Genomic DNA, 26,458 nt, shown 5'->3' with positions numbered 1-26,458 from the left:
TAGTCCATGTCTTGAACAGAAATCCAGCAGGTATTTTACGAGGGTGGTCTGAAAGTTCTCGGCCTTGACCGTAGATGACAACACTATCGGCAAGATTTTTTTTTTTTTTTTTTTTTTTTTTTTTTTGGTAAATTGGTACATCTGTCATAAGCATCCATATGAAGTTGCAAGTCATTCTATCAAGTAGTTTGTTTTATACAGCTGTCTGAAGCAAAAGTGTTGTCTGTATCCCTTAAATTGGATAAAACTGAGTATCGTGCAGTATAAAATTCTTATTCTTTGTAAAAGAAGGTTTAATGCCAAAAGAAATTCAAAAGAGTTCATAAACGTTTATGGGCAGTCTTCTCCTTTGATTTTGATAATTAAGAAATGGGCTGCCGAGGTTAAACATGGCCGTACCTGACTTGAAGATAATCCACATGAAGGACGTCCAAAAAGTGTAACAACACCAGAAATCATTGAACATTGTACGATATAGTATTGGATGACCAGCGAGTCAAAGTGCATGAAATTGCCGAGACTATATGCATTTCAAAAGAACGTGTAGGATATATTTAGCATGAAGAATTGCATATGAAAAAGCTTTGCACAAGATGAGTGCCGCACTTGCTCACAGCAGATCAAAAACGCATTTGCATGAAAATCTCTGAACAGTGCTTGGAGCGTTTTAACAAGAATAAAACTGATTTTGTGCAGCAATTTATTACTATGGATGAGACTTGGATTCACCATTACACACACCAGAATCCAAACAGCAGTCAAAAACAGTGGACAGAAGCCAGTTGTTCAGCGCCAAAGATGACAAAGTCTGTTCCATCAGCAAGAAAGGTCATGGCATCGGTGTTTTGGAGTGCTGAAGGCATTTTGTTTATTAATTATCTTGAAAAGGGTAAATAAACATAAAAAATAAAAAAAAAACAATAACGGGATATTCCGATCTTTTAACCAGATTAAACGAAAAAATTCACGAGAAAAGACCTGGTTTGGAGAAGAAAAAATCATCTTTCATCAGGACAATGCACCTACCCACAAAGGTGTTTCGGCAATGCAAAAATTAAGGGATCTGCACTATGAATTGTCGGAAAATCCACCCTGTTCCCTAGATTTGGTTCCCTCTGACTTCTATCTCTTCCCAAAACTAAAACTCTTCCTCGCTGGTCAGCGAATCTTGACTCTTCGAATTGTTAAATCTGAAATGGACAACCTCACTTACAATGAAGTCACCCATCCAGAATCTAACAGAATATGCCCCACTAAAAGAGCATACTAGTCTTTTCAGTGATTTAGTACATGTCATAAAAGAATTAATATCATGATCAATAAGATGAAAGAAATATTTAGTATAAATTTTGATAGATCTAAATTAGAATTATAAATGTAAAATAATCAAAGAATATGTGTAAAGATAAGTACTAATGATTTATAACTACACATGCAAGATTGTCAGTATACTGACTAAGAAAGGACAAAGGTCGCTGAAATGTTGTATTATTGTAAGCCGTAGTGTTGTAAGCGCCTATGGGTGCTAGTTCGTGGGAAAATCTAGAGGCACGTGTTCTCGAAATCGGAAAGCCCCGTGTGCGGTGCGATGAGGTCACCCTCTGGGACGAATCAAAAGGCTGAATATGCAAAATCTAACTCGAAAAGAGGGCACTGGAAAGGGAGAATACATGCAGCAACACAGGTCTGGATCCCCCTCATTTTGTTTGTTCCAGTTTTTCTCTCCGTGTGCTCCTCAGTGGTCAACGATGTCCATCTCCTACGTTCCCAGAGTGGACTACCGTAAGTCCCAGCAAGGCATCACAGCAGAGTACGGCAGATAAAGAAACAGGCCGTCGTCAAAGAAAAATGCACTGATGTAATTCTTGAAGAAGCGAGCGTCCGACTCAAAGAATACACATGATTCCCACGTGGCAATAGACCTTGAACAACAAAGTTTCCACTACGAAGGAAGGACGGAAGGAACCCCCGAAAACCTGTGCAGTGAAGATAAGTACTTTACATATTCTTTGTCCCTTAAACATTAGAATGGTGAACGGAAGAAATTTTGTGTTTCAGAATGAAAAATGAACTTAGAAGATTAAGCAGATCGTAGAGCATTTTAAATCTCATTAGACTGACTGTCCGAAAATCGTGAATTTGTTAAGAATCAATGTTTTAATCCATACAAAAAGGAAACAAGATGTGTTTTGTGCCTAACGAGCACCTGATCAACTGTATATAGTAATTTAACCATTTGAAGGAAACATTCTATGTAATGATAAATTATATATTTAAAGTATGAGAGAGTGAGTGAAACCTTAGATGATTTTAACTTAGTATTGCTTACATTATGTTTGTCTTGTATTGCTTATGAGCTCATTAAATATGTTTTATTGTTTCATATCTGTGTGACCTGACCATGTAGACTGACTCTTACCACTCATAAAAATTACGAACCTGTTTATCTGTATATGCACACGGGGATACCCAGAGTAAGTTTAAGATAGAAGGGCTACGACTGCAAGAGATTAGAAAACGGCCTCTGATGCAGTTGTAACCACATTGGTGGCATTTAATTTATGTGACCCTTCCTAGGTTAAGATATACTCTGTACCTAAGCTCAGGCTGGCGCAGTATATAAATTCGTTGGAGAGAAAAGGGGATGCCTCACGCAAGTTAGAGAGTAGGTAATCTAAGGGCCACGAACAAACAGAACTCATAAGAGCAAATAACAGAATATAAAGGGAATGAAAGAAAAAAAATATAACAGAATCAAGAGGTGATTGCAGCTGTAGAGGGATATTTTGCAGATCTTACTGAGAACCACTACAGGGACAGAATAATGGCGCCGGAGCATTGCTGGAATAAATGTTGGAAAATAAAAATAATTTTGAAATTATAAATTCGTTTTTTCATTGTTAGGCCGATAACTTTTCAGACCACCCTCATATATATCATCATCGTTATCGGCCATTGTCAATTCACTGCTAGATGAAGGCCTTTCCAAGATTACTCCAAAACTGTCTCCATGGATCTTCTTTCCCCATGTCACTCCCGCAAATCTGATGATATCATCATTTTACTGTGTTTTAGGTTGTCATCATGGTTGTTTTTTCTCTCGTGGAATCTAATCCAGTACTTTTGTCCATCGTTGATCTTGTCTTCTAGCAATATGCCCAACCCTTGCCACTTCAGATGTTTCACTCTTCCTGTGACATCAGAGACTGCTTTGGTTTGTTATCCACATATTCCTTTTGTGATCCAGTCTTGTGATTCCAAGCATACTTCTTTCCATCCTAAATTGTTTTGTTCTTAATTTCTGAATTTCCTTTGCATTTAGTGTCCATGTTTCACAGCCATATGTCAATGTAGGAAGAAAACATTGGCTAAAAACTTTTCTCTTCAGGCATAATGGTAGTTAGCTTTTGAATATTGAATGTAATTTTCCAAATGCTTTCCACCCAAGCATCATGCGTCTTTTAATTTTGCTCATGATAATTTGTTCCATTGATATCTGTTGTCCTACGTATATGTAATGATCTATTTGTTTAATTTCCTCATTGATTTTTATTATGGTTGGATATGACTTGGGTCTTTGTTAGGTTTATTTTTAGGCCAGCTGTTTTGCTAGCAATTTGGAGTTCATGGATACAAGTGTGTAATTCATGTGCAGATGAAATAAAGATAACTATGTCACCTGCAAAGCGTAAATGGTTTAAATATCTTCCATTTATCTTCAGACCTTTCCCTTCCCAATCAACAAGTTTGAATATTTCTTCTAGGCATGCTGTGAATAATTTTGTAGATATTGTGTCACCCTGTCTTATACCTCTCTGTATTTCCACAGTAGACATGTTTCCAATGAAATGAATTGCTGCTGTGGCATTGGTGTATGCTGTAATTTGTTGTACAACTGATTTGATGGGCCTGACGTATGGCTTCTCCACTTGTTGGTTTCATAATGCTTTATGAAACCAACAAGTTACAGAAGTTTTTATAATTTGTGTGGATGTGGGAATTAAATGATATTGGATGATATATCATAACAAAGTGGTTTCTTCAACATTGATAATATGAATTGCATACTTTCTTCTTTGAGCTCATATACAGTTGAATGTCCTAAGAAATCTCCATTTTTTTTTTTTTTTTTTTTCCCCCAAGCGGAGATAAAAGTATGATAATGTTATTTCACATTTCTTGTAAATGTGTGGGCTTAATATGTTTTAAGCCCACACATTTACCAGGTATAGCCAAAACAATATAAAGAACAAAAAAAAATTGTTTTCTTTCAGAGTATATACCTTCTTCTAAGAAAGCTGATTATCTTTATACTTTGCTGCTTGACTCAATTAAGAAGATATAAGAAATTAAAGTATGCTGAAATTTAATTGTGGCTAACCTTGAAGGGAATTAGCCTCCAGAATTAGTCCAAAGGAAATTAGTCCTTGCAAATTTAAGAGAATTAAAAAACCGCTCATGTATTACCAACAGGGAAATGAACATTATAACCTATTAAATCTTGACATCTCAGATCCCTGTCACTGCAGTGACAGGGATCTGAGATGTTTCCCGATGTTCTAAGTGGTTATATTAGAGTTATAATGTATAATAAAAGAATTTCCCCCATTTGGAATTGCATATTTAATAATGTTAGTGCAAAAAGCAACTCATGTTGAAGATTACCATTCTCCTAATGTCATTAATGCCTTAATGAAATATTCCTTGAAAAAATAAAGCAATCTTTGTATTTTATCTTGCTGTCAGATGTTGGTTTTAATATACTTGTTTTTGTTGGACTGTGTACTTCTGCTTGATAAGCAGTTGTTTAAAAAAGGTGTATTTTATTTTACATAATAAGTGGAACACAAAATATGAGTTTTAAATATTTTTCTCCCCTTGAAAATATATTTTGTATAATATATTTCAGAGATGAAGTATTACAGAAGGTGCTTTTGAAGAATCCATTGCAGTCTGGAAAGACTGCTGTGGTTGAAGTGGAGACTGTTTTCAGCCATGCACTTCATCCATATCCTTCTCATATTTCTCAAGCAGATAAGCAACTTGTCCTGTATCATGGAAATCACTATTTTTATTCACCTTATTCAACTCAGACTCAGACAACATCTGTAACCTTATCATCTAACTCAGTTGAATCCTATAGTAAATTGAAGCCAGTTTCCCAAAATGAAAATGTTATTACTTATGGGCCTTATGAAAATATTGCACCATTTAGTTATGTAAGTAGTGTTTGATTTTTCTTCTTATATTGTTAATTTTACACTGAAAATCTTATAATTGTAAAAACAGAGTTTGCAGAAATCATCATCCATTCATCCATTATATAATTTATGTGTGTGTTATTTTTGTTTATGACCTGTGATTTGGGATAAACACCACCTAATGTATTGTGGATCTCAAATGGCTTGATGCCATGTTTGATCTCTAGAGCAGGACCTCCAGTTTGTTTTGTCTTCTAACTTTCTTTGATGCATGTGGCTGACATCTTTCATGGGCATGCCAAATATACTATAGGGAATCCAGAACCTCCCCATTCAAAGCTATAGGAGTAAAGTGATTTCAAAAACCAGCCACTAGATAGCATTCAAGACCAAACTTGAGCCACCAGTTATATATCTATCAGATTATGCCTGGCGGAAATCTGAGTATTTGTGATAATTTGTGAACACTGTCAAGGAGACGGCACTCTCTTTCTGTAGGAGATGTATTCAGTGTGGGGATAAGACTTATGATCTACTTAACTTTTCTCAAAGCACAAAACAATTGAAGGGCAATATTAATAATTATGATACTATTGTGGTTTGAAAACAGCTTCTCCCTCGAAAAAAGGAAAAAAAAAAAGTCAAAATATATATAAAAACTCGCTTCTGGATCTTCATCAAAATTTGCAGCTGAAAAACATGCACGATCAGCACTACCACTTGTAGATTCCCCTCACCCAAACAACAGAACTTCAACTGACAGCTATAATAACCATTATCCTTCTTAATTGAACAAACTAAATGATTATGGTTCCTTCTACTGCATTCATGTTACTTGCATTATTACCAAGATCTGAAATCCCATGCCATAGAACACCAAATCTGAAAGTCTATTTTTAATGTTTTCTGGCTCAATGTATCCTTGCTCCATTCTGCTCTCCAAATTTTGATAATCACTCTGACCTCTGTGAATTTTTATCCCTGGGATTTTTCTGCAGTTGAACAGCGAATCTATCTTCCTCTGACTTCAGTCCTCGCAGTGCTAACTGGCTTCTCTTTTCGGTTCGATTGATTGAGCAGTAGGAAAGAAATGACAGAACATCTGCTATCAGCAACATCCTAGAGTAAATTGTCCATAAAAATACAAGATAATCCTTGCCATCCTTTCATTACCCTTGATTGTTTCTTAACTGGTTCTCTTTTCAAGCATGTTGTGTTGGCCCTCTTATTCATTTCTACTGGACATCCTTTCTTGAGCCTCATGTCCTTTGTAGTGGTGTAGCTAGAGCTTTTGCTTCCTTTGGCAGTCCCTGAGTTTGCCACCCTTCTCAATACACACCAAAAATACTACAAAAAAGTCAAAAAAGACATAGCGTTTCTGACAATCTGAGGCTTAGTCACTGTCACCGCTGGTAAGATTAGCTGGCGTTTTTGCCGTAAACTCCCAAACGCACAACAGTATGATAGATTTGTTTAAATCTAGACTCTAAACCAGGGGTGGGCAACTTGTGCATTTCTCATGTACCAACCGAAATTTTGGGGAACATATTATTATTTGGTGTCTTTTAAGTATTGAGAAGACCTTTTCAAATAATCAAAAATCACACTAGAATGGTAAAATCAAAGAATATTGTAAGAGTGATTATTTTAAAGATTGAATGAATGTAAAAATTAGTGACAGAATTTTTACTTAAAAGTCCTATCCTGTTGATAGCATGAATATTTTTTTATTTGCACTTAAGTGTAATTCTAGCTGCCATGTAAAGCCATGCAATTTAAAGAGTCAACAATAATTCTGATTTTTTTTTTTTAATAGAGATCAATCAGACGTAAGTTTTTTCAAGTTTTCTCAATATATTGCAGTGCACAATCTCATAATCGTTTTACTTGACTAAAGCACAATAAAAGAAGATAAAATTACTTCTTAATCCTTTATGAGTAATACATAAAAATTACAAACAAAATAAATTGTTATTTTACCTACATAATATATTAAACAGAAGTTAATCTTTACCATTTTTAGCAGAAAACATCAAATCAAAACTAGAGAAAGAAAAATAGTGGACATTTTATTATTTAGCATCAATGAAACTTCTGCTGCATCACTAATGATAATTAATTTATATCAGGTTTATATTTTGTAGCCTTTAGAAATATGCATGCACTACTAGTTTCATATGTAAGGCTACTCCTGTTACAAGACAAAGTTTATCACTGAGAACATTGATTCACAAGAATATGTAGATACAAAAATTGATATTAATGCTGTTGCAAGGATGTTTAAACATGCAAAAGTTTTGAGAATAGTATTCCAAGTTCTTAGTATTCCTTTTCCTGCACTTCTCTCTCTGTTACTCCGGTCTCTAATCGATCCTTTTCAATATTTTCCAAGTCATCTTTGAAAACAAATTTCTGCCTCCAAATTGAGCTACTTTGAATGAAAATCAATCAACTGCATTTCAAAATCTTCCATATTTATCCACAAAAACATCTGCAAGTTTATTTGAAGATGATTTCGTGTCCTGAGGTTCAAGTCATTTAGATGTTTGCTAAGACATTTATTGATCAGTGAAAAAGAGATTTATCTCATCCAGGCATTCAACAAATCTTTTCTGAAGAAGACCTCGACTAAGCCATCGGACATTGTTGTACATTATTAGTCCGTTGTACACCGAATCCACTTTGTTCGATAGATTCAGAAATTGTCTTTTATTATTCAAAGCAAGTGCAGAAATGTAATTAACAACCTTGGTTACTGTTTGTGTCACTTCTTGAAGTTTCTTTCAGCCAGCGTTTGCACAAATTCTCCTCATGTAGGATGCAATTAAAACCTATTAGTGGATGATCAACATGTTTTGCAAACAGATTTACAAATTCTGCTTCCCTACCAATCATGCTGGGCGCACCATCTGTTGTGATGGATACCACTTTTGAGATATCAATTTTCCGAATAGATAATTCATTCCTAACTGCTTTACATATTTCAACCCCTCGTACGCTCAGCTAGTGTTACAAGGTTAATCATCTCTTTGCATAATTTGTCATCCCTACAAAATCTAGCAAAGATTGCCAGCCTAGCTGATGATATAATGTCTGCTCTCATCAACACAAATAGAAAAGAACTTACATGAAGCCAAATCTTTTGTTAATTACTCTGCTGTATTCCTTTCCAACTTACGTGTTTTATCCTTAATTGTTTTTCTACTCAAACAATTCTTTAATGCACTGAATAATTTTTACCTTTTCTGAAAGATTGTCAAAAAGAAATGGAGCACATTCTAGCCATGCTTCCCTAGTATACTCCCCATCATTGAGTGGTTTTCCACGTTGGGCAATAACTTTTGAAAGCTCAAAACTAGCAGCAACTAAATTGGAACTAGACCTACCTGAAATAAATTTCATCAAAGTATCGGACTATTTTTTTTTTGTCTTGCTGAGCTCATGAGAAATTAATTCTCTTCGTTCTTGGCTCACTTTTGTTACTTAATTTCTTATGAACAGTTTCAAAATGTCTCTTTACAGAAGTATTACAAACAACTGATTTGGGACATAAATGCATAATGCTTTATTATCTTTCTTAATCATGCCACATTTTTTCAGTCCAGTATTCTTTAAATTGTCTAATATCCTTTTTATTTGAATGTCTACGTTTCTTTGCTGGTGGTTGTGACATTCTGCTCAATCTGTAAAGAACAGGAAACAAATAAATAAAAGGAAGCAATTAAATAATTGCTTTATTTATACAGTTTTTAACTTTAATGAAAATCAGATTATGGGGTGTAAAAATGTGGACTGACATAGTGACACTGACAAAAATAATTTGGACTCGATCTCATCATAATCGCTCTTTGCATATACCAACTAAGTTTAAGCAAACCAAAAATTAGTACAATTATAAGCCAGCCTACACACATGCAAATGAAAGAGAAGGGTACACATGCAATCTAATCATGTGCAGACAACACTTCATAATCCTGAATATTGATAATACATTTCACATGGTAGCTTTAAAAATAACTTACCGTATTTACTGGAATATAACTGGCCCTCGCGTATAACTCGCACCACTGATTTTACTTTGCGAAAAAAGAAATTGAAAAGTTTTGCATATACCTCATACAGAAAGAAAAAAAAGTTTAATCATGTTCGCGTCAGGGCGATAGTGACTACTTCCCGTGGCAAACCGCACGTCCTCCCTACTAGCCAATATGTCTGCAGAGGCAAGTAAAAGAAAGTAGTTTTATTGCATCACTGAATAAGGTACAAACATTTTCTCAGCATATGGTGCAATTAGAGGCAGCTGGGATAAAAATGGCACTAACTAATGAATTAAATCCCCTTCTTACAGAAACTATGCTATTTAGCCTCAAGCAAAACTATATGCTGCACTAGCAAACACTAAAAACTAGATGTGTGGGAGTCTGTCTCCCCAGCTCAAATGCAGAGCAACAATAAAAATCAACAGAAAGTGTTAAAATTCGTAAACGTGTTAAAGCTAAGAAATATATAGTGAATATTGTTATGGCACTTTCAGGTATTGAATTTGGTTGAAGAGAATTAGCATTTCAATTCAAAAATTGTCTGCTGACTTTTATCATTGACTCGCGCGATCTTTTGTTAATATCGCACCAATCATATGCACATATCTTTACTGGCCTAGTACCATAGCTGTCTGTTCATTAGTCATTCGTGAAGGATTGTTCATTAACTATCTCAAGTCTTGTAAATTATTGGTAATATTTGCTTGAAATAATGGGAAAGAAGATGGTGCTGTTTGGGTAGAATGCACACAAGGAAACTGCTCTCTAGGCAGGAAATAATATCTCGCACCGATTTTTAGCTTTAATTTTTGGGGAAAAAAGTGTGAATTATATTCGAGTAAATACGGTATGTTTATGGCAATGTAAAGGAAATTTGCTTTTATGTTTAATAAGTTAAACATTATGATTTAATAAAATCCAAATACATTTTAGAAAATGCTTATGTTCTTTAAGAAACATGAAAAGATATATCAAATGATGGTTAAGGAGTCACGGCATGTCTGGATACTTGATGATTAATGCAACAACTGAACTGGACAAAACTTGTACACCAGTATAGCACGGAGATATAGATGGCTTGGAAATAGGATGTTTGTTTGTTATTTTCTTATTATTTATTGTTACTGAAACAGTTAGTAGGGTTTAATTATTTATTGCATTTTTATTTGGTATTGCTGTACTTAATAAAATTGTATTATATTAAAAAAGAGGGCATGTGTAGCTCAGCAGAAGTGGCATTTGCACTCTACTGCGCTTGACCGCACGAAGAAAGAATTTGGTGGTTCAAATCTAGTTGCCGACTAGAGGAAATTTTTCTAAGCTTTTTTCGACTGGCTCCTGAGTTTAGTTCATCTCTTGCGTGGGCTAGCGGGTTTTTTCTCCCGGAAACGCTGGTTTTTCGTCCCGTAAACTCAAGAAAATCGACCGTCGAGCCCACACTGTTTTCAGACATTAAAAATATTGTGTTAGGGTTAGGAACCACGAGATGGCGGCACTAGCTTGCCGCCTTCTTCACTGCATACCGATGAATCAGTGATAGCCTTGGGTCAGCTATCTCTCTGATTGGCTACCAGTGGAGATTGAACTGCCGACTCAGTCTCCAAAAGTTAGATAGGGTAAATGGCCCCGCCTACTCCCTATACAGGAACAAATAGGCGTTAGCTGATTTTTTTTTTTTTTTAAATTAAAATATGTGTCAGCTAAGATGTTTGAAATGTATTTTTTTATTTAATTATTTTTTAAGATGATCCCTGGGTTGCATGCCGGAAAAAAGTCGTTGGTGTGCCATGTTTGGCAGGCATGTTAAGGGTTGTCCACCCCTGCTCTAGACTAATCATACATAAAGAATATAATAAATATTTTTTCAACGGTTTCAATAACGAGCAAAATGATATAAATGTGTGACAGATTAGAAAAAACTAATGATGAATCAGGCATTTTAGCATTTTTAGGGTAAAAATGAAATCATGTTTGTTAATTTTTATACGCTGCATAAACTCATCAAAAGGGTTAAGCAAAAATCCTGATATAACAGAGAAACACAGAGATATTATTATTACCAGGAGTCCTAAAATCCTGTTGATGGCCTTAGTTATAAGCAAAATTAGAAGAAGGGAAAAAAATAAAAAAATACATTTCCGCAAATGTGTACCGAATGTGCGGTGCCTGCTGCTGAGAAGCGGCCATCACAGTAAAGGCAATAAAGCAATCGCCTTGTCATGCATTTTATTGTTTTATTTTTAAGAATTTGAATTATAGTATGATAGGGAAATGTAACAGTTTTGTTATATTTTATTTATTTTAGTTGTAAGTATAGTTGTTAAAAACTAATTATTAATTAAGTAATAAAAATTGCTAAGTTAATATAAATAAAAGAATCGTCGACAAATAAAATTGTGTCTCAGGTGAGACCCAAAAATAGATATATATAATCTGTAGTGACCGTAGTATGTATTTGATTATCTTTTATAGTTGATTTAATGCAGAAACATATAGAGCAGGGACATGCAACAGAGTGACCTTGTGCATGTGATTTTTTACCATGATACTCATTATTTTTAACTCTAAGCTTATTGTTAGTATCATTTCCATGCCTTATAATAGGATTAAATTTTGATCTTCTGAGGTTAGGTAAAAGTCTTCCTATGCAGAAGACAACTGTTTTAAATTTACTCTATGAATTATAAGATGATATAAACTGGGTTTAATAGGTCGGAGATTAAAACTTGAGTTTTTTTCTTGGTTTTATTCGTTGACCAGATATTAATAAATGATATACACAAATTGTCAACAAGTTTCACCAACTAATCTGTCTGGCTTCTTCTTACACACTAACTTTTGCATCTTCTTTTTTACTAGCAAACATTAGTGTGTACCATTATACTTGTCCGGAAGAAGCCAGACAGATTAGCTGGTGAAACTTGTTGACAATTTGTGTATATCATTTATTAATATCTGGTCAACGAATAAAACCAAGAAAATACTCAAGTTTTGTTTAAGTGAAAATACAAAACAAAAATAGGTCGGAGATTTTTGATACAGAATGTTAGCCTACTAGTTTTGCCACCTGATTGGTGGCTTCATCTGGGCAAGATAATTCTATACGAAACAGCTTAAAGAACAAAAACAAGCTTAAATTACAACTAATACATAACCGAAGGATGAAAAACATCAAATTCGTATGAACCGTTACATGAACGCGTGGAGCATGTATGTTGACAGTTGGTCAGTCATTGTTTAGCAGGTGTGTCCTATAATTGGCTGTGAAGTTGAACTCTGATGTGCTGAGTGATTTCCAGATGTCACCAAGGATCATCCCTTGGTTTCTGTTTAGGCTACCTCTTGAACGGATTACTACTGCAGCTTCTTTTATTGAGCCGGAGGTGTAGTCATAGTACTTTCCATTCCCATTCAATATTGTGGTTTGCATTGAAAAAATGGAAAGCTGAACCAGAATTGTCTTCTCTGTTGTTGTTAATGTCTCCGATATGTTCCTTTTTTCTTATTTCTAAACTTCTAGAAGTTTGTCCTATGCAATTCAATCTGCAAGAACAGGGGGATGTTGTAAACTCCAGGGTGTTTGTAGAAATCAGTCTTGTCTTTTGGTGACAGTAACATATTGTGAAAGTCTTTATTGGTTTGAAAGCAACTCAGATATCGTGAGGCCTTAGCAGGTTGGCAATCCTTTGTGAAACTGTACCAGCAAAAGGAATGGAAATTGAAGTCCTGTAATGAGTTTCTTGGGTTTGCTGTTGGGGCGGAGAAAAATCCTTTTCATTCATTTTTTCGGGTAACCATCGTTTGTTAATGTTTTGAGGATAAGATCTAATTCATCTGTTAAAACTCTTGTTATCTCTTATGATATATACTGCTCTGTTTTTTAGCATATGCATAATGCTTAACTTTTGTGAAATATGGTACGAAGAGGCAAAATGCAGGTAACGGCCTGTGTGAGTAGGTTTGCGATATGCATTTAGACCAGTGCTATTATCCATTTGTTTTTTGATTAATATGTCTAAAAAATGTAATTTTCTTTCATTTTAGAGTTCTAAGGTGAATTTGATTCTTTGGTGAAATGAGTTAATGGAAGTTAGGAAATTATATAATTCTGCCTCACTATGTTTCCATGTGATGAATATGTCTTCGACATATCTCCACCATACTACTGTTGGTTTTGGAATCAGTATGTGACAGGATATCTTTTTCATAAATAAGTCTGCACATGGAGGAGAAAGGAATTTCCCATTGCAAGGCCTTACAGTTGTTTATAGATTTTTCCATTCCACTTGAAAAAATTGGAATTTAGGCATGTCTATAAAGCTGAGTGATGTCTTGAAGAAATGGTTTGTTTATTAGAGTCATGACTTCATTCACTGGGACATTTGTAAACAAAGACACAACATCTAGGCTAGCAAGAATGTCTCTACTTGATATTGAGACATTTCTTAACTTTTCAATGAAATGTGTATTTTTGATATATGTGTCTTTATTTCGAATGTGTGCTTTCAGAATACAAGTGAGATATTTGGACAGTAAGTAAGTTGGGGAGTTTATTCCATCTACAATTGGACAAAGAGGTATCTCAGTTTAATGCACTTTTGGTGAACCATATAAATGTGGAGTTAACGGATACATTGACTTCAGTTTCTTTTTAAGATCTGTCTGCCATGTATCCATGTTTACATAGAAGGTTGTTGATTTCTATGTGGTTCGTCCAAGTAGGGTCTGAGTCTAATTGACAGTAAGTGGATGTGTCTGAAAGTAAAACTGAGATTTTTAATATACAAAACAGATTACCTTTAATCATCATCATCATCATTTACATGGTCTTTTTCGAAGTAACTACCGTGAGACGCGATGCATTTGTCCCAACGTTGCGTCCACTTCTTAAGAACACTTGTGAAAGTCCGTTTTTTGAGAGTTCTTTCAAAACTGCCTCTGCAGCTTTTACACATGCTTTGTTGCTTTCGAAATGGCGGCCTCTTAGTGGTTTCTTGAGCTGAGGAAACAGTAGGAAATCGCATGGTGCGAGATCAGGACTGTATGGAGGGTGTGGTAGGATATCTATGTTGTTCTTCTGCAAAACGTCCACTACACCAGTGCTTCCAAAACTTCTGGATGTCAGGGCCCCCTTTGCAAAAATTAAAATATTTCACGGCCCCCCTCGAAAAAAAATCGTAATAGAGAGATATATTATTATAATATTTATTGTATTCATATTCAATACAAAACATACACAGTGAATATTGCAAAAATCAAATGCATATGTTACATTTTTTGCCTCTTACTGTTTGGTTCTGAGGACGATGCAGGCTGTTCTGGTAAAATATGAAATACTGTCTTTTTTTTAGTCTGTTTCTGCTTCTTCTGAATGTTCGTGGGATTTTTTTTTTTAATTTTTTATCAGCCACTTATCCATCTCAGGGTTAAATTTTTTAATGTAGAATAGATCAAATAATATCACCACTTACCGATACTGGTACACCACAGACTGATAACATGAAATTAGTGAATATTACCTGAATAAGGGAATCCCCGAACCAGGGATATTTTTATTTTTTGTGATTTTTCTCCCTTTAGGGTAATTAAGCCGAACGCAAAACAGACAGCAAAGGCAGGTTATTAAAACGTACATATGACTGGTGCTGTATTAACAAAAGATTGCGCAACCGAAAGATAAAAGCATAGCTGACAATTGAATTGAAATGCTAACTCTCTTCAACCGAATTCCATATGTGAAACTGCCTTAACATTCATTATGTATATATATTACTTAGTTTTAACACTTTTACGAATTTTAACACGTTCGGTTGAATTTTATTGCTGCCTTGGGAAATCGAACTCGCACACATCTAATTAATAACATAGTTTTTAGTTAGATACTGTGTTTGCCCATGCAACATATGGTTTTGTTTCAGTCTATATATACAGCATAGTTTCTGTATGAGGGGACATGTGATTCATTAATGAGTGTGTTTTTATCCCAGTTGTCTCTAATTGCACTATTTGTCTTCTTCTTCTTCTTCTTCTACGCGTTATTCCTGCTTCCTATGCAGGGTCCGCGTGTTACTTAGATACGACTTCTTGTTAGTACTACTCCCAACCGACCCGTCGCCTGGTCTGCCGCTTGGGGGGGGGGAGATATTTTTTTGACTGTAGAGGCGTATGTTCACGAGGCCGGTTTGCCTGCTTGCGGGATGAAAAACGCCAGATAAACTGGCGGAAAAAACCCTACTGACCACGCCCAAGACCGGCTAACTTGGCTATGCCTGAGGAAGATCCTCAAATTCCTCACGTCTACAACGGGAATCGAACCTGGGACACTCCTTCCCCAGGCATATGGTTGCGAAGCGCAAAGCCACTAGGCTAACCGCGCGGTTGCACTATTTATTGAGAAATATATTACACAGACTGCTCATACCTTATTCACTGGCATAATAAAAGTACTTGTTTTTATTGCCTCTGCAGTATAGTGGCTGTTAGGGAGGGGTGTTGTTTACCACTGCAAGAGAGTTACTATCTCCCCAAACTTTTATTGGTAACAGAAAACTAGCTCGGATGACAGTAATAATATAAAACGAGTTTTGATATGTATATAAAGTCAATATCAATAGTGCCTGATTACAAAACGCGTGATGAAAGGGACAAGAAGATTTGGAGCTTCCTTGTAGAGCATTCGAAGTAAATTCAATTAACCACTGCTTTGAAATGAAACATATGAATAAGCAATATTTACTAATATTCATTAAGCGCCGAAATACGCAGAAAGCAAAGTTTGTGAACCAACACCAATGTGTGAATTTTTCCATTAAAATATAAAAAATAACAAAATAGAAATAATAAAAGTTAAATACGTTTCTTTTAAAATAAAAAAAAAATCTACTTAGTCTTTAAACATTTTAAATTTGTTTTCATTATTTCACGGCCCCCAAGGGGGCTGCGGCCCACAGTTTGGGAAGCTCTGCACTACACCACCAGCAATATGTGGCCTTGCATTATCGTGGTGAAATAAACCATTCTTCAGCAGTGGACACTTCCTTTTGACATGCTGTACCATTGTCCGTAAAACATCCGCATAGTATGAGCCGTTTACAGTATTCCCGGGTTCTACAGCGTGTTGGTAACAATGCGTTCGTAGTCGAAAAACATTATGGTCATAACTTTACCAGCCGATTTTACAGTTTTCTGCTTTCTTGCGGGGGGGGGGGGGGTAGGCAAAGATGGATGCTTCCATTCACTGCTTTGTTATTTCATTGTAGGGTCATAGTGATACAACCAAGCTTCATCTGCTGTAATGATGCGTTTTAAGAAGTTGTCGCCATCTTGTTCCAGTCTTTCTTTCCATTTTGTGCGCACATCCACTTGATGCCGCATTTGCTCCGGTGTCAAGAGTTTGGGAATCCATCGGGCGCAAACATGTTTCAGTCCCAAATATTCAGCCATGATTGAGTGAACACTTCTCACAGAAATATTCAGGACAACATGCAGCTGGCGTACTGTAATTCTGCAATCCTCCTTGATGATAATCGCTGCTGTGTTGATCATTATCTCTCTGATGGACATTGACGGTCTTCCCTCATGTTCAAGATCTTCCACATTTTGCCTTCCTTCCTTAAAAGTTTTATGCCAGCGAAAAACACTAGCTCTCAACATTGCTTCATCGTGGAAAGCTTTGCGTATCATGTTAAAAGTGTCCAATGCCGATTTTTGCAAACGCACACAAAATTTAATCGCATAACGCTGTTCCAAGGACGCTTCCATTTCAACGACTGGTCGCGGCTCGTAGGTGCACCGAAACAAGCTTGCGTTTAGTCACGTGACACTCTGGCACATCAGCTCATATATCTATCAACCTCTTTTGTTAATACAGACAGCAACATTTCTTTATTCCACAGAAATACAGAAATTAATATTCTGATGAGTGGTTTCGCAACAGTAAAATTAGTTCTATTACTTATTGAACAGCCCTCCTATATAATCTCTGGTATTTAATTATCTGTTTGTGTTTCTTTAAATTAGTTATCCAAAGGGGATGATGTTCTTTCTTGGTGGTTAGGAAGATGAGTCGAAAAAACAACATTCATCATTACTGCATGAATAATAGTAGTCCTCCACTTAAGATAATACCTTTTAAATCTATCTGTATGGACCTTTAACAAACGTACACAGTGTTTAATATCTACAATCTTGTAAACAACCAAAGCATGAATTTTTGGTATTCTCTTTTGGCCTGATACACCCACTCTCAACTTTTACTTCTAACATCAGATCTGCCTTATAATAATACAACTTGACTAGGTTCTAAATTTCTCTTCTTTCTGGTTGTATTTATGATCAGTCTACATTTTTACTCCTGTCAAGTTTTTGAAGTTCCAGAGTTTAAAAAAATTTAAGGTCAGGCCATTTTACTTTCTCGATAATAGTAAATATTATAATCAAATAGTTGAGGCAGACCTTAGCTATGCATAATTTTTTTAAAAATTTTACTAAAATACCAATTAAAAATAAAACATTTTGATTAAATGTTTACATAGAAAACACGATTACAGTTGTTTTTCCCTTTTGCTAAAAAAAAAAATAATAAATAAAATAGACATCGTTTTGTAGCATATTTTACATGGGCCTCCAAAAAGTAGGGGTGGTGGTCACGCATCAGGGTAATGAAATTCATCTGTTACCTAAAGATGAATTTGTGAAACATCCATGCCCATGGTGGAATTCAAACTCACAGCCTGTTGGAGAGTAAATATACTAACCACTTGGCCAATTAGGCTAGCTGTGTATTAACGTGTTGGTTTTAACTTAGGACAACTTCAGAATCTCAGAACACAAGGATTACATCCGATTTCACCAGTACAGCCACTCTGGGCTTGCAGACCACGCTCTGGATACTCGCCACAGAATAAGATGGAAGAAAGCCACAGTAATACACCGCAGCAAGTTCAAGTATGAAAGACTATTCATGGAATCAGCCTCGGCCCTTAGGAACATGCCAAACCTCAACAAATTTGGATGCATAAAACTGCCCCAAATTTGGGAAACTTTTATCAGAAGAACTTCAGCCCAACGGCCAAGAACTACCAATGCAGCCCGCCAGGGGGCACCATCAGGACTTTAGGAAAATGCTAGCTTCCTAGCTTCAGTCTCATTTGCTGTTATTAGTACTTGTGTGCACGTGTCTTTATTGTAAGTTCCCAAGAAGATGGCAACGTGACGTTCGCCGAAATATCGGAAAGTATATATTAAAGTTTATTTAATCTATATTTCTAGTATACGCTGTCAATTCCTTAAATATTAGTTATCATGTTTAACCAGCGTATAAGCCTCTCAACAAGAATAATGATCATCCATAGAGATCTCTTCGCACGCAAGGCCCGCCATTACGGCAAACTGAAGCTGAAATTATCCAGACAACTTAACCGTCTGGCATTCCTAAAACGCTGCCGGGATAATCATGTCATCCCGAACTGTGTTAAAATTAAACACCGCTTCATCTCACAGAAAGCTCTCCGTATCTACAACCACGCTAGCCAGGCATTACTTCGGGAGCAAATTACCGCTACACGCGGTTCCCTAGCCGACATAAACAGAGCTATATCAACGCTAGAAAACGAGCTTTCACTTACGCTGAATCACGAGCTTTGGTCGATCCTACATGACGTCTCGTGTACGGCAGCTAAAAAAGAATTTGAACGAGTACGAAGCCGACATATCAACAAGTTTGATAAATTAACAAAGAACTCGGCGTCCAAACCTAAATTAGAAACCAACACTGTTGTTAACCTATCGTCAGCTACCTTAAAGCCAGAAGCACTCCACGCTCTGTCACGTGGTCATAACTTCGCCATTGCTCCTAGGAAATTACCGGCCGAGGAATTAATGATTCAAATTGAACGCGGGATTCGCCAACGATATTAGATTGGATGTAGCCTGTGTTCTCAATAAAGCAAAACCTCCAAAATCCAACATATCCATTAGTGAATACAAGGCACTACAAGAATTGAAGAGAAACAAAAAAATAGTGATCACCAAAGCGGATAAGGGGAACGCCACTGTGATACTCAATCTTAAAGACTACACAGGTAAGCTCGAGGCTTTATTATTAGATCGTTCCACTTACCTCCCCATTGATTACAATCCCACCAACTCACAAATTAGAAAACTCCATAGGCTCCTTAAGAAGGTCACTTCTTGGCCTGTGGAGATTACCAACAGACTAAAACCCTATAACTCTAGACCCCCCCTGCATATATGGGCTCCCAAAAATACACAAAGAAAATGTGCCATTACGTCCCATAGTGGATGGCATTGATTCCCCCACTTACAAACTAGCCAAGCATTTAGCCAAAGCGCTCTCACACTATACTGGCAATACACCATCATACATAAAAAACTCAGCCCACTTCAAAGCCAGTATAGAAAACCTTACACTCCAACATAATGACATAATGGTCAGTTTTGATGTCTCCTCCCTATTCACGAATATACCCCTCAAAGAAACCTTAGAGCTAATCCAAGCTAAATTTCCTCCCGATATCTCAGCCCTATTTCAGTTTACAATGAACTCAGGCTATTTCGTTTGGCAGGAAAAATTCTACAAACAGATAGAGGGGACAGCCATGGGTTCACCACTTTCCCCACCCTTGGCCAACTTCTTCATGGAGATGTTTGAAGAGAAAGCCTTAAACTCAGCCCCACAAAAACCTACCATATGGCTTCGCTACGTTGATGATGTTTTCACTATTTGGCCACATGGCCCGGATTCACTCCTCTCCTTCCTAACACACCTGAACAACCAACACCCTAGAATCAAATTCACCCTGGAAAAACAGGAAAACAATAACCTCCCCTTCCTAGGCACACTAGTCACCCGCCAGCCTGATGGAATTGGTTTTCTCAGTTTATAGAAAACCCACCCATACAGGCAGATACATTCACCAACAATCCCACCACCACCCCTCACAACAATATGGAGTTATTAAAACATTATTCAACAGGGCAAAAATAATCTGTTCTAATGATCAAGCCCTAACCACTGAACTAAATCACATCCGTGACACTTTCTCAGCCAACGGCTACCCCCTCCAAAAAATCCAAAAAATACTTAACCCAGTTATCCACAACCCACCACTCCCTCCCCTTCACAAAAAAGATTACTCTAAATCCATCACTATTCCCTACATCAGAGGCACCTCGGAAAAAATCAATAAAATCTTAAAAAAACATGACCTGACCACATGTTACAGACCACATAGAAAACTGGCATCCCTTATCCGCTCCACCAAAGACCAACCACTTCCCCTAGACCTACCTGGTGTATACCAGGTCCCTTGCAGCTGTAAACTGTCCTACTTTGGCCAAACAGGCAGGACAGCAAATATCAGAATCTCAGAACACAAGGATTACATCCGATTTCACCAGTACAGCCACTCTGGGCTTGCAGACCACGCTCTGGATACTCGCCACAGAATAAGATGGAAGAAAGCCACAGTAATACACCGCAGCAAGTTCAAGTATGAAAGACTATTCATGGAATCAGCCTCGGCCCTTAGGAACATGCCAAACCTCAACAAATTTGGATGCATAAAACTGCCCCAAATTTGGGAAACTTTTATCAGAAGAACTTCAGCCCAACGGCCAAGAACTACCAATACAGCCCGCCAGGGGGCACCATCAGGACTTTAGGAAAATGCTAGCTTCCTAGCTTCAGTCTCATTTGCTGTTATTAGTACTTGTGTGCACGTGTCTTTATTGTAAGTTCCCAAGAAGATGGCAACGTGATGTTCGCCGAAATATCGGAAAGTATATATTAAAGTTTATTTAATCTATATTTCTGGTATACGCTGTCAATTCCTTAAATATTAGTTATCATGTTTAACCAGCGTATAAGCCTCTCAACAAGAATAATGATTAGATCAATGTATTAAGACTGGAAATTTTCTTTAATGAATGTTCAACAATGAATATTGTTTAGTGCATTAGTTTAAAGTTAACCCAATGAATTTTATTGCCACTGTCATCCTTCAGATCATGACAGGGCTAGTGTGATTTTATAAATGAATCTAATATAATGAACTTCGCTGTTATCAAAATACAGTCGCGACTTTTTACCTGGAAAAAAGATCCTACTTCGCTCCCTCTTACTTTTGATAATGTTAGGATTTTCATTTCAAGATCAGTTCTTTCTTTCTTGGACTGACTTTCATATCTAACTTATCCTGGGATAAATATATATACATAAGGCAGCCTGAGCATCCATAAAACTTAGTATGCTTATTTCATTCAAAGCTTTATTTCTCTTCTGCTCAGCTTCTAACACTTTATGAATCCTAAATCCATCCAACCTTAGTATATTGCTTGTACATTTAGGATGATGCACCTGAAACCTCTCTAAGAATGCCTGAATGGATACAGACTAGGGCAATCTGCCTAATAGATGACTACTCTCTCACACACAGTCTCTCCAGTCAAGTTCTCATAGGTGCTCTGTTTCCACATTATGCTTTTCTTATAGACACTTTTGATAGGTTGTTCCACTGAGCTTGCCACTACAATTAGTCTGCATTCCTTTAATCATCTCCCCCCCCCCGACCAACTACTTGCCCATGCACAGCACTACTGCGTTATAATGTCTTGTGACCATTTCGTGTGTGAGGGTGAGTACAGGTAACCCTCGTATAACGAGGTGCTTATACAACGCGGTTTCGATATAACGTGGTCTACAAATTATAGTAACCCTTGTTGAATGCGGTTTCAATATAAGACGGTCTACAAACTGTAGTAACCCTTTATCTTTTCATATATTTTTCAACGCAAGACTTAAAAATCAAATTTTATCTTCGTTAAATTTGCATCTGCCCGTATCACGCATGTAGTTATAAGTAGCAAATTTATATTAGGGGAAATATAAATTTGCTACTTATAACTACATGCGCCTTTAGCACGCATATACGTCAATTGTTTACCGTATACATTATTTAATGTTGAAAATTGTCTTCATTTTCTGCCAGGAAAGCGCATTAAAAATCATAAGTGTGTTAATCTCAAGCGAGCATTTCATTTTTTGGTGAGTTACATACAATAAGTAATGCTTTTTTTTTTATGTAAAAAAAAAAAATTATTTTTATAGTAATGGCCACTTAGAGCGCTTTTGCGATATATGCATTTGTTAATAGGAATAAACCCACCCACTGTAAACTGCCAAGGTAACAATTGAACAAGACTGAAGAACACATTTGGTGCTCCAATCTCTTCAATAGTGAATTAATTAATAGGGTAAACAGATTTAAATGAGGAGGAACTGGTACAATTAATAGATAATGTTGAACCAAATGGCGGGGAAAGTTCTGTCGAAGTTTCTGATTGTGATGAATCCGTTGAAGAATTCACTTTAAAGAAATTAGCAGAAGGATTGGATTTGGCAAGAAAGTTATTTTATGGATAATGATCTCTCAATGGAGCGCTCTGAAAAATTCACGAGACAATTGGATATTTGTTTAGCTCCGTATTATGAACTTAATAAAAAATTACAGCATGTAATTTTTTATTACATGCTGTAATAAAATGTAATTAGTGGTAAGCAAGGTATTATTACTGACTTCTTGATAACTAAACCAGCCAAAGTATGCAATGAGAATTATACTAATGATGTCCAAGTGAGTTCAAGTGATGACGACGTCCGGCCACTTGTAAATAAAGAACAACTGTGAAATGTTAGTTTTGAAGAGAGTGATGACGATTAAAATATACACTTTATTTTATTTTGCCTAAAACATTTATATATTATATGCAATGAAGTTTACGTACAATTTATAATTTTTTATGATTTTATACTATGTATTTGTTTCATAATTTATGTTTTCTTAACTTACATGAATTACCTGAATTAAATAAAAATATATTTTTGTTGGATATGTCATTGTTTATATAATCTTTTAAAAAAAAAAAATGATTTTGGAACCTAACCCTACTTTTTCTATGTGATCTGAGTTTTGCATAACACGATTTATATAACGCGGCAGTTTTGTGGAACCTAGCATAAGTGTTATACGAGGGTTACCTGTATTTACAAAAAAAAAAAAAAGTATTTCTTATGACAGATATTTGGATGGTGGTTGCATTCGTTGAAGCTTTGATATAATAGAAAATTTGCATTTAATTACAGTGAACTTTATAATTAAAAAAGTAATTACTTTTCAATAAATGTATTAAAATCTACCAGATTAATAGATCATTAGTTCAGAAATTATGACTAATAATTAACATTAGTCATCTATTTTTATTAAACAGTAAAGCAAAATAAGCAGTCTACTGAAAATTTTTTTTTTATTTTTTATTATTTGTTTATTTAGAAAGAGTGATACTGTGCTGTTTTTTTGAGTGATTTTCTAATTTCTGTAGTAACTTTACTATAGAAATAGAAACAAAAAACATATTTAAAAAAAACTGTATAAAATCATTTTTCTATTATGTACTGTGTCATTATTAAAAAATGTGTTTGTTGCAGTACAAGTTTAATGTGTATATCTCGCTGTTTTGTTGGGTGAACTATTAACAGTATTAATCCTTTTTATTTCAGAATAAAATGATTATTCACTATGAAAACAATAGTCCATTTTTATCAGTGTCTAAACTTGAAAGGTTTATTGAAGTTTCCCACTGGGGAGTAATTTCAGTAGAAGAAGTGGTTGATCTCAAGCATAATGGAGCCATTTTAAAAGGTCCCTTTTCACGTTATGAATTCCAGAGAGATCAGAGTGGTATTTCTGCTATCAAATCATTAAAAGTAGGTAATGAACAAACTTGTATGTGTATGTTACTATGTTCCACATTAATATATTTTTCATTTACTTCCAATGAACCTGTTGAAAAGTGTGAGATTTAATTTTTAGATACATTGCAGTCTTTGCTGTGTAACAGTGTCTCAAGATTACTGATGCTACTACAGTAATGAAATAAAGTTTATTCAGTAAAAAATTATTAGGTATACATGTAGACCTTACTTTTATCCTATTTAATTCTCAAGATAATACATCAATAATTTGAATTTTATTTTATTAAAAGATATATATGAAACAGAATTAAAAGTGTATGTGTGTAATCCTGTTCAAAGAAGCACAAGCAGATTATATATTTGATTGTCATTAAAATGTAAATATCATATCATTAATTTACAGTATTAACCATGAACATACCAGAAAAAAAGTCTAATAAACAAAATAACTTCATAATATTTCTGAAATCTAACTTGCAGATATGTTCCAGAAGTATTGAAATGAATGATAAAATGCTTTGAAATCATTTAATGAAAGTAAAAATTCAAATTTCTGCCTTTTCTCATTCAGTACCTCTAGTATTGATATGCACCTGATTGTATTCCTCTTGAGTATTTTCCACTGATCACTTCTTGTTTCATTTAACAGTTTTTCATGGTAATTGGCCCAGTGGTATCCATATCCACTATCTTGACATTTAGGCCATGTTTCAGATATGGATGTTTGCGATTGTCTTTAGTTGTAATGGGTTTCATTACTTGGGATGAGACCATTCCCTGCTTAATGGTGGCCTTTTCTAACTCAGAATTCCTCAGTTTCTTCCTTTCTGTTGAACCACAAACACAAATAGGTCTCATTGTCCAATTTTCTGTTTTGATGTCTGTCCACATCACTCTCCTTGAAACTGCCTGGCATTCAAGATTATCTTGCATTTAGTGCTGAATGCTGTTACTCCTTCCTTTCACTACAAGATGTCCTGAATGTGACATCTTGTAGTTATTTAGAAGGCTCGCCTGTTTGTCTTCATTGCTTTGGTAGCATTAATTATGTCAACTTGATTATTGGGTTGTGACTGTAGGAGGAAGAAGAATAAACCATGTAAAGTTTGTTTATGATATATATCTCTTTGCAGAAAACAAATCAGATCAGGAAATCGCAGTTAGCTCATACTCTTAAAATATATGGCTTCACCATTAGTACCCCAAAAATTAAAAACAATGACAAATATCTATATCTCTAACCAAGAAAGAAGTGCTATAGTTTAAAAAAAAAAAAAAATTGTACTCAAGGATGACAGTTGAGCACTTGAAATACTTAGGCAATATCTTTAATAAAGATGGAAGGTCAAGACAGGATATTAGAACAAAAATGGCAAAAGCAACAATAACATTCAAAATTAAAACCACTATGGACAGATAAGAAGGGTACATTTATAAACAGATAATATCTTAGAAACACTAGTAATTCCATACTCCTGTATGGAAGTGAAACTTTGACTCTTAAAAGAAAATGAAAAGAAGTTACTGGCCTTTGAATAGAAGTGCTATAGAAGTATCTAAAGTACACTGATCATATTACAAATTCTGAAGTAAGACAAAGAATGAGTTCTTTCACTGGTCCAAGAGATAACATCATAACAAAGATTCAAAGGAGGCAACTCATTTGGCTTGATCATATCAGTAGATCTTATAGCCTTCCAATGCAAGTTCTTAAAGTACTTATTGCAGAACCCCCCCCTCAAAAAAAAAGAGGTTGACCTAGAATAAACTGGATTGATAATACAAAAAAAAATGGACAGGTGCTTCACTTCACAGAGCTTAAAACTAGACATCATTCAAGGAATGATCGGAAGATCCCTGTGAGGAATATTTTCTAATAACTTACTCAATGATCGTGTTTTGGACTATGAGAAGAAGAAGAAAAATCCCATAAATTAATAATAAAAACAGAATCCTGTGCACACTGTAACGAAATGATGTGCTTACAGCACATAATTTCATTTCGATGTGTTTCTGTAGTTCATTACAGTAAAAACTCAATACTTTGTCAAAAGTGAAATGAACACCCAGCAAATTATACCACAAACAGTAGACAAAGAAAATGGTCAGAAATCATATGTTGGCAACACAACATTATTTATGATAGGAACCATGTACAAACAAAAGAAATCTTGGGAAACAGAATAACAAGGAAAATCATAGCAATTGTACATTGACAACAGAGAATTGAGTAGTTTGGTCACCTTTGGAGAGCAGATAACCAGTAATCAAACAAGTGTTTAAAAATAAAACTGATGAGAAATGACCCACAAGAAGGGCCTCCCTTCCCAGATCATTATAGATGGATGTGGTAATGAAAATCCTAAAATACTTTACACCTCATGCAGCCTATGGCAGCATTAGACCTAAATTGCCCATTAACATGTTCACTGCCACTCATTTAT

The 26,458-nt window shown here is 35.5% G+C and overlaps 1 protein-coding gene across 1 annotated transcript in view; it reads left to right on the top strand.

Annotated features, from left to right (window-relative positions):
• Positions 1-26,458, top strand: part of LOC150109273 (dolichyl-diphosphooligosaccharide--protein glycosyltransferase subunit 1) — a 156,357-nt gene that overhangs the window by 25,440 nt on the left and 104,459 nt on the right. Inside the window, exons 3-4 of the mRNA XM_090406891.1 lie at positions 4,910-5,219; positions 23,820-24,026. Of these exons, the coding sequence (XP_090263017.1) occupies positions 4,910-5,219; positions 23,820-24,026 (517 nt within the window). The remainder of the gene's footprint in view (positions 1-4,909; positions 5,220-23,819; positions 24,027-26,458) is intronic.

This window comes from Typopeltis vanoorti, chromosome 2 (genome assembly GCF_054136105.1).
Source record: "Typopeltis vanoorti isolate ZY-2024b chromosome 2, IOZ_Tvanoo_1.0, whole genome shotgun sequence".
NCBI classification, from domain to species: Eukaryota; Metazoa; Arthropoda; class Arachnida; order Uropygi; family Thelyphonidae; genus Typopeltis; species Typopeltis vanoorti.
This window is presented reverse-complemented; position numbering and strand designations above follow the sequence as displayed.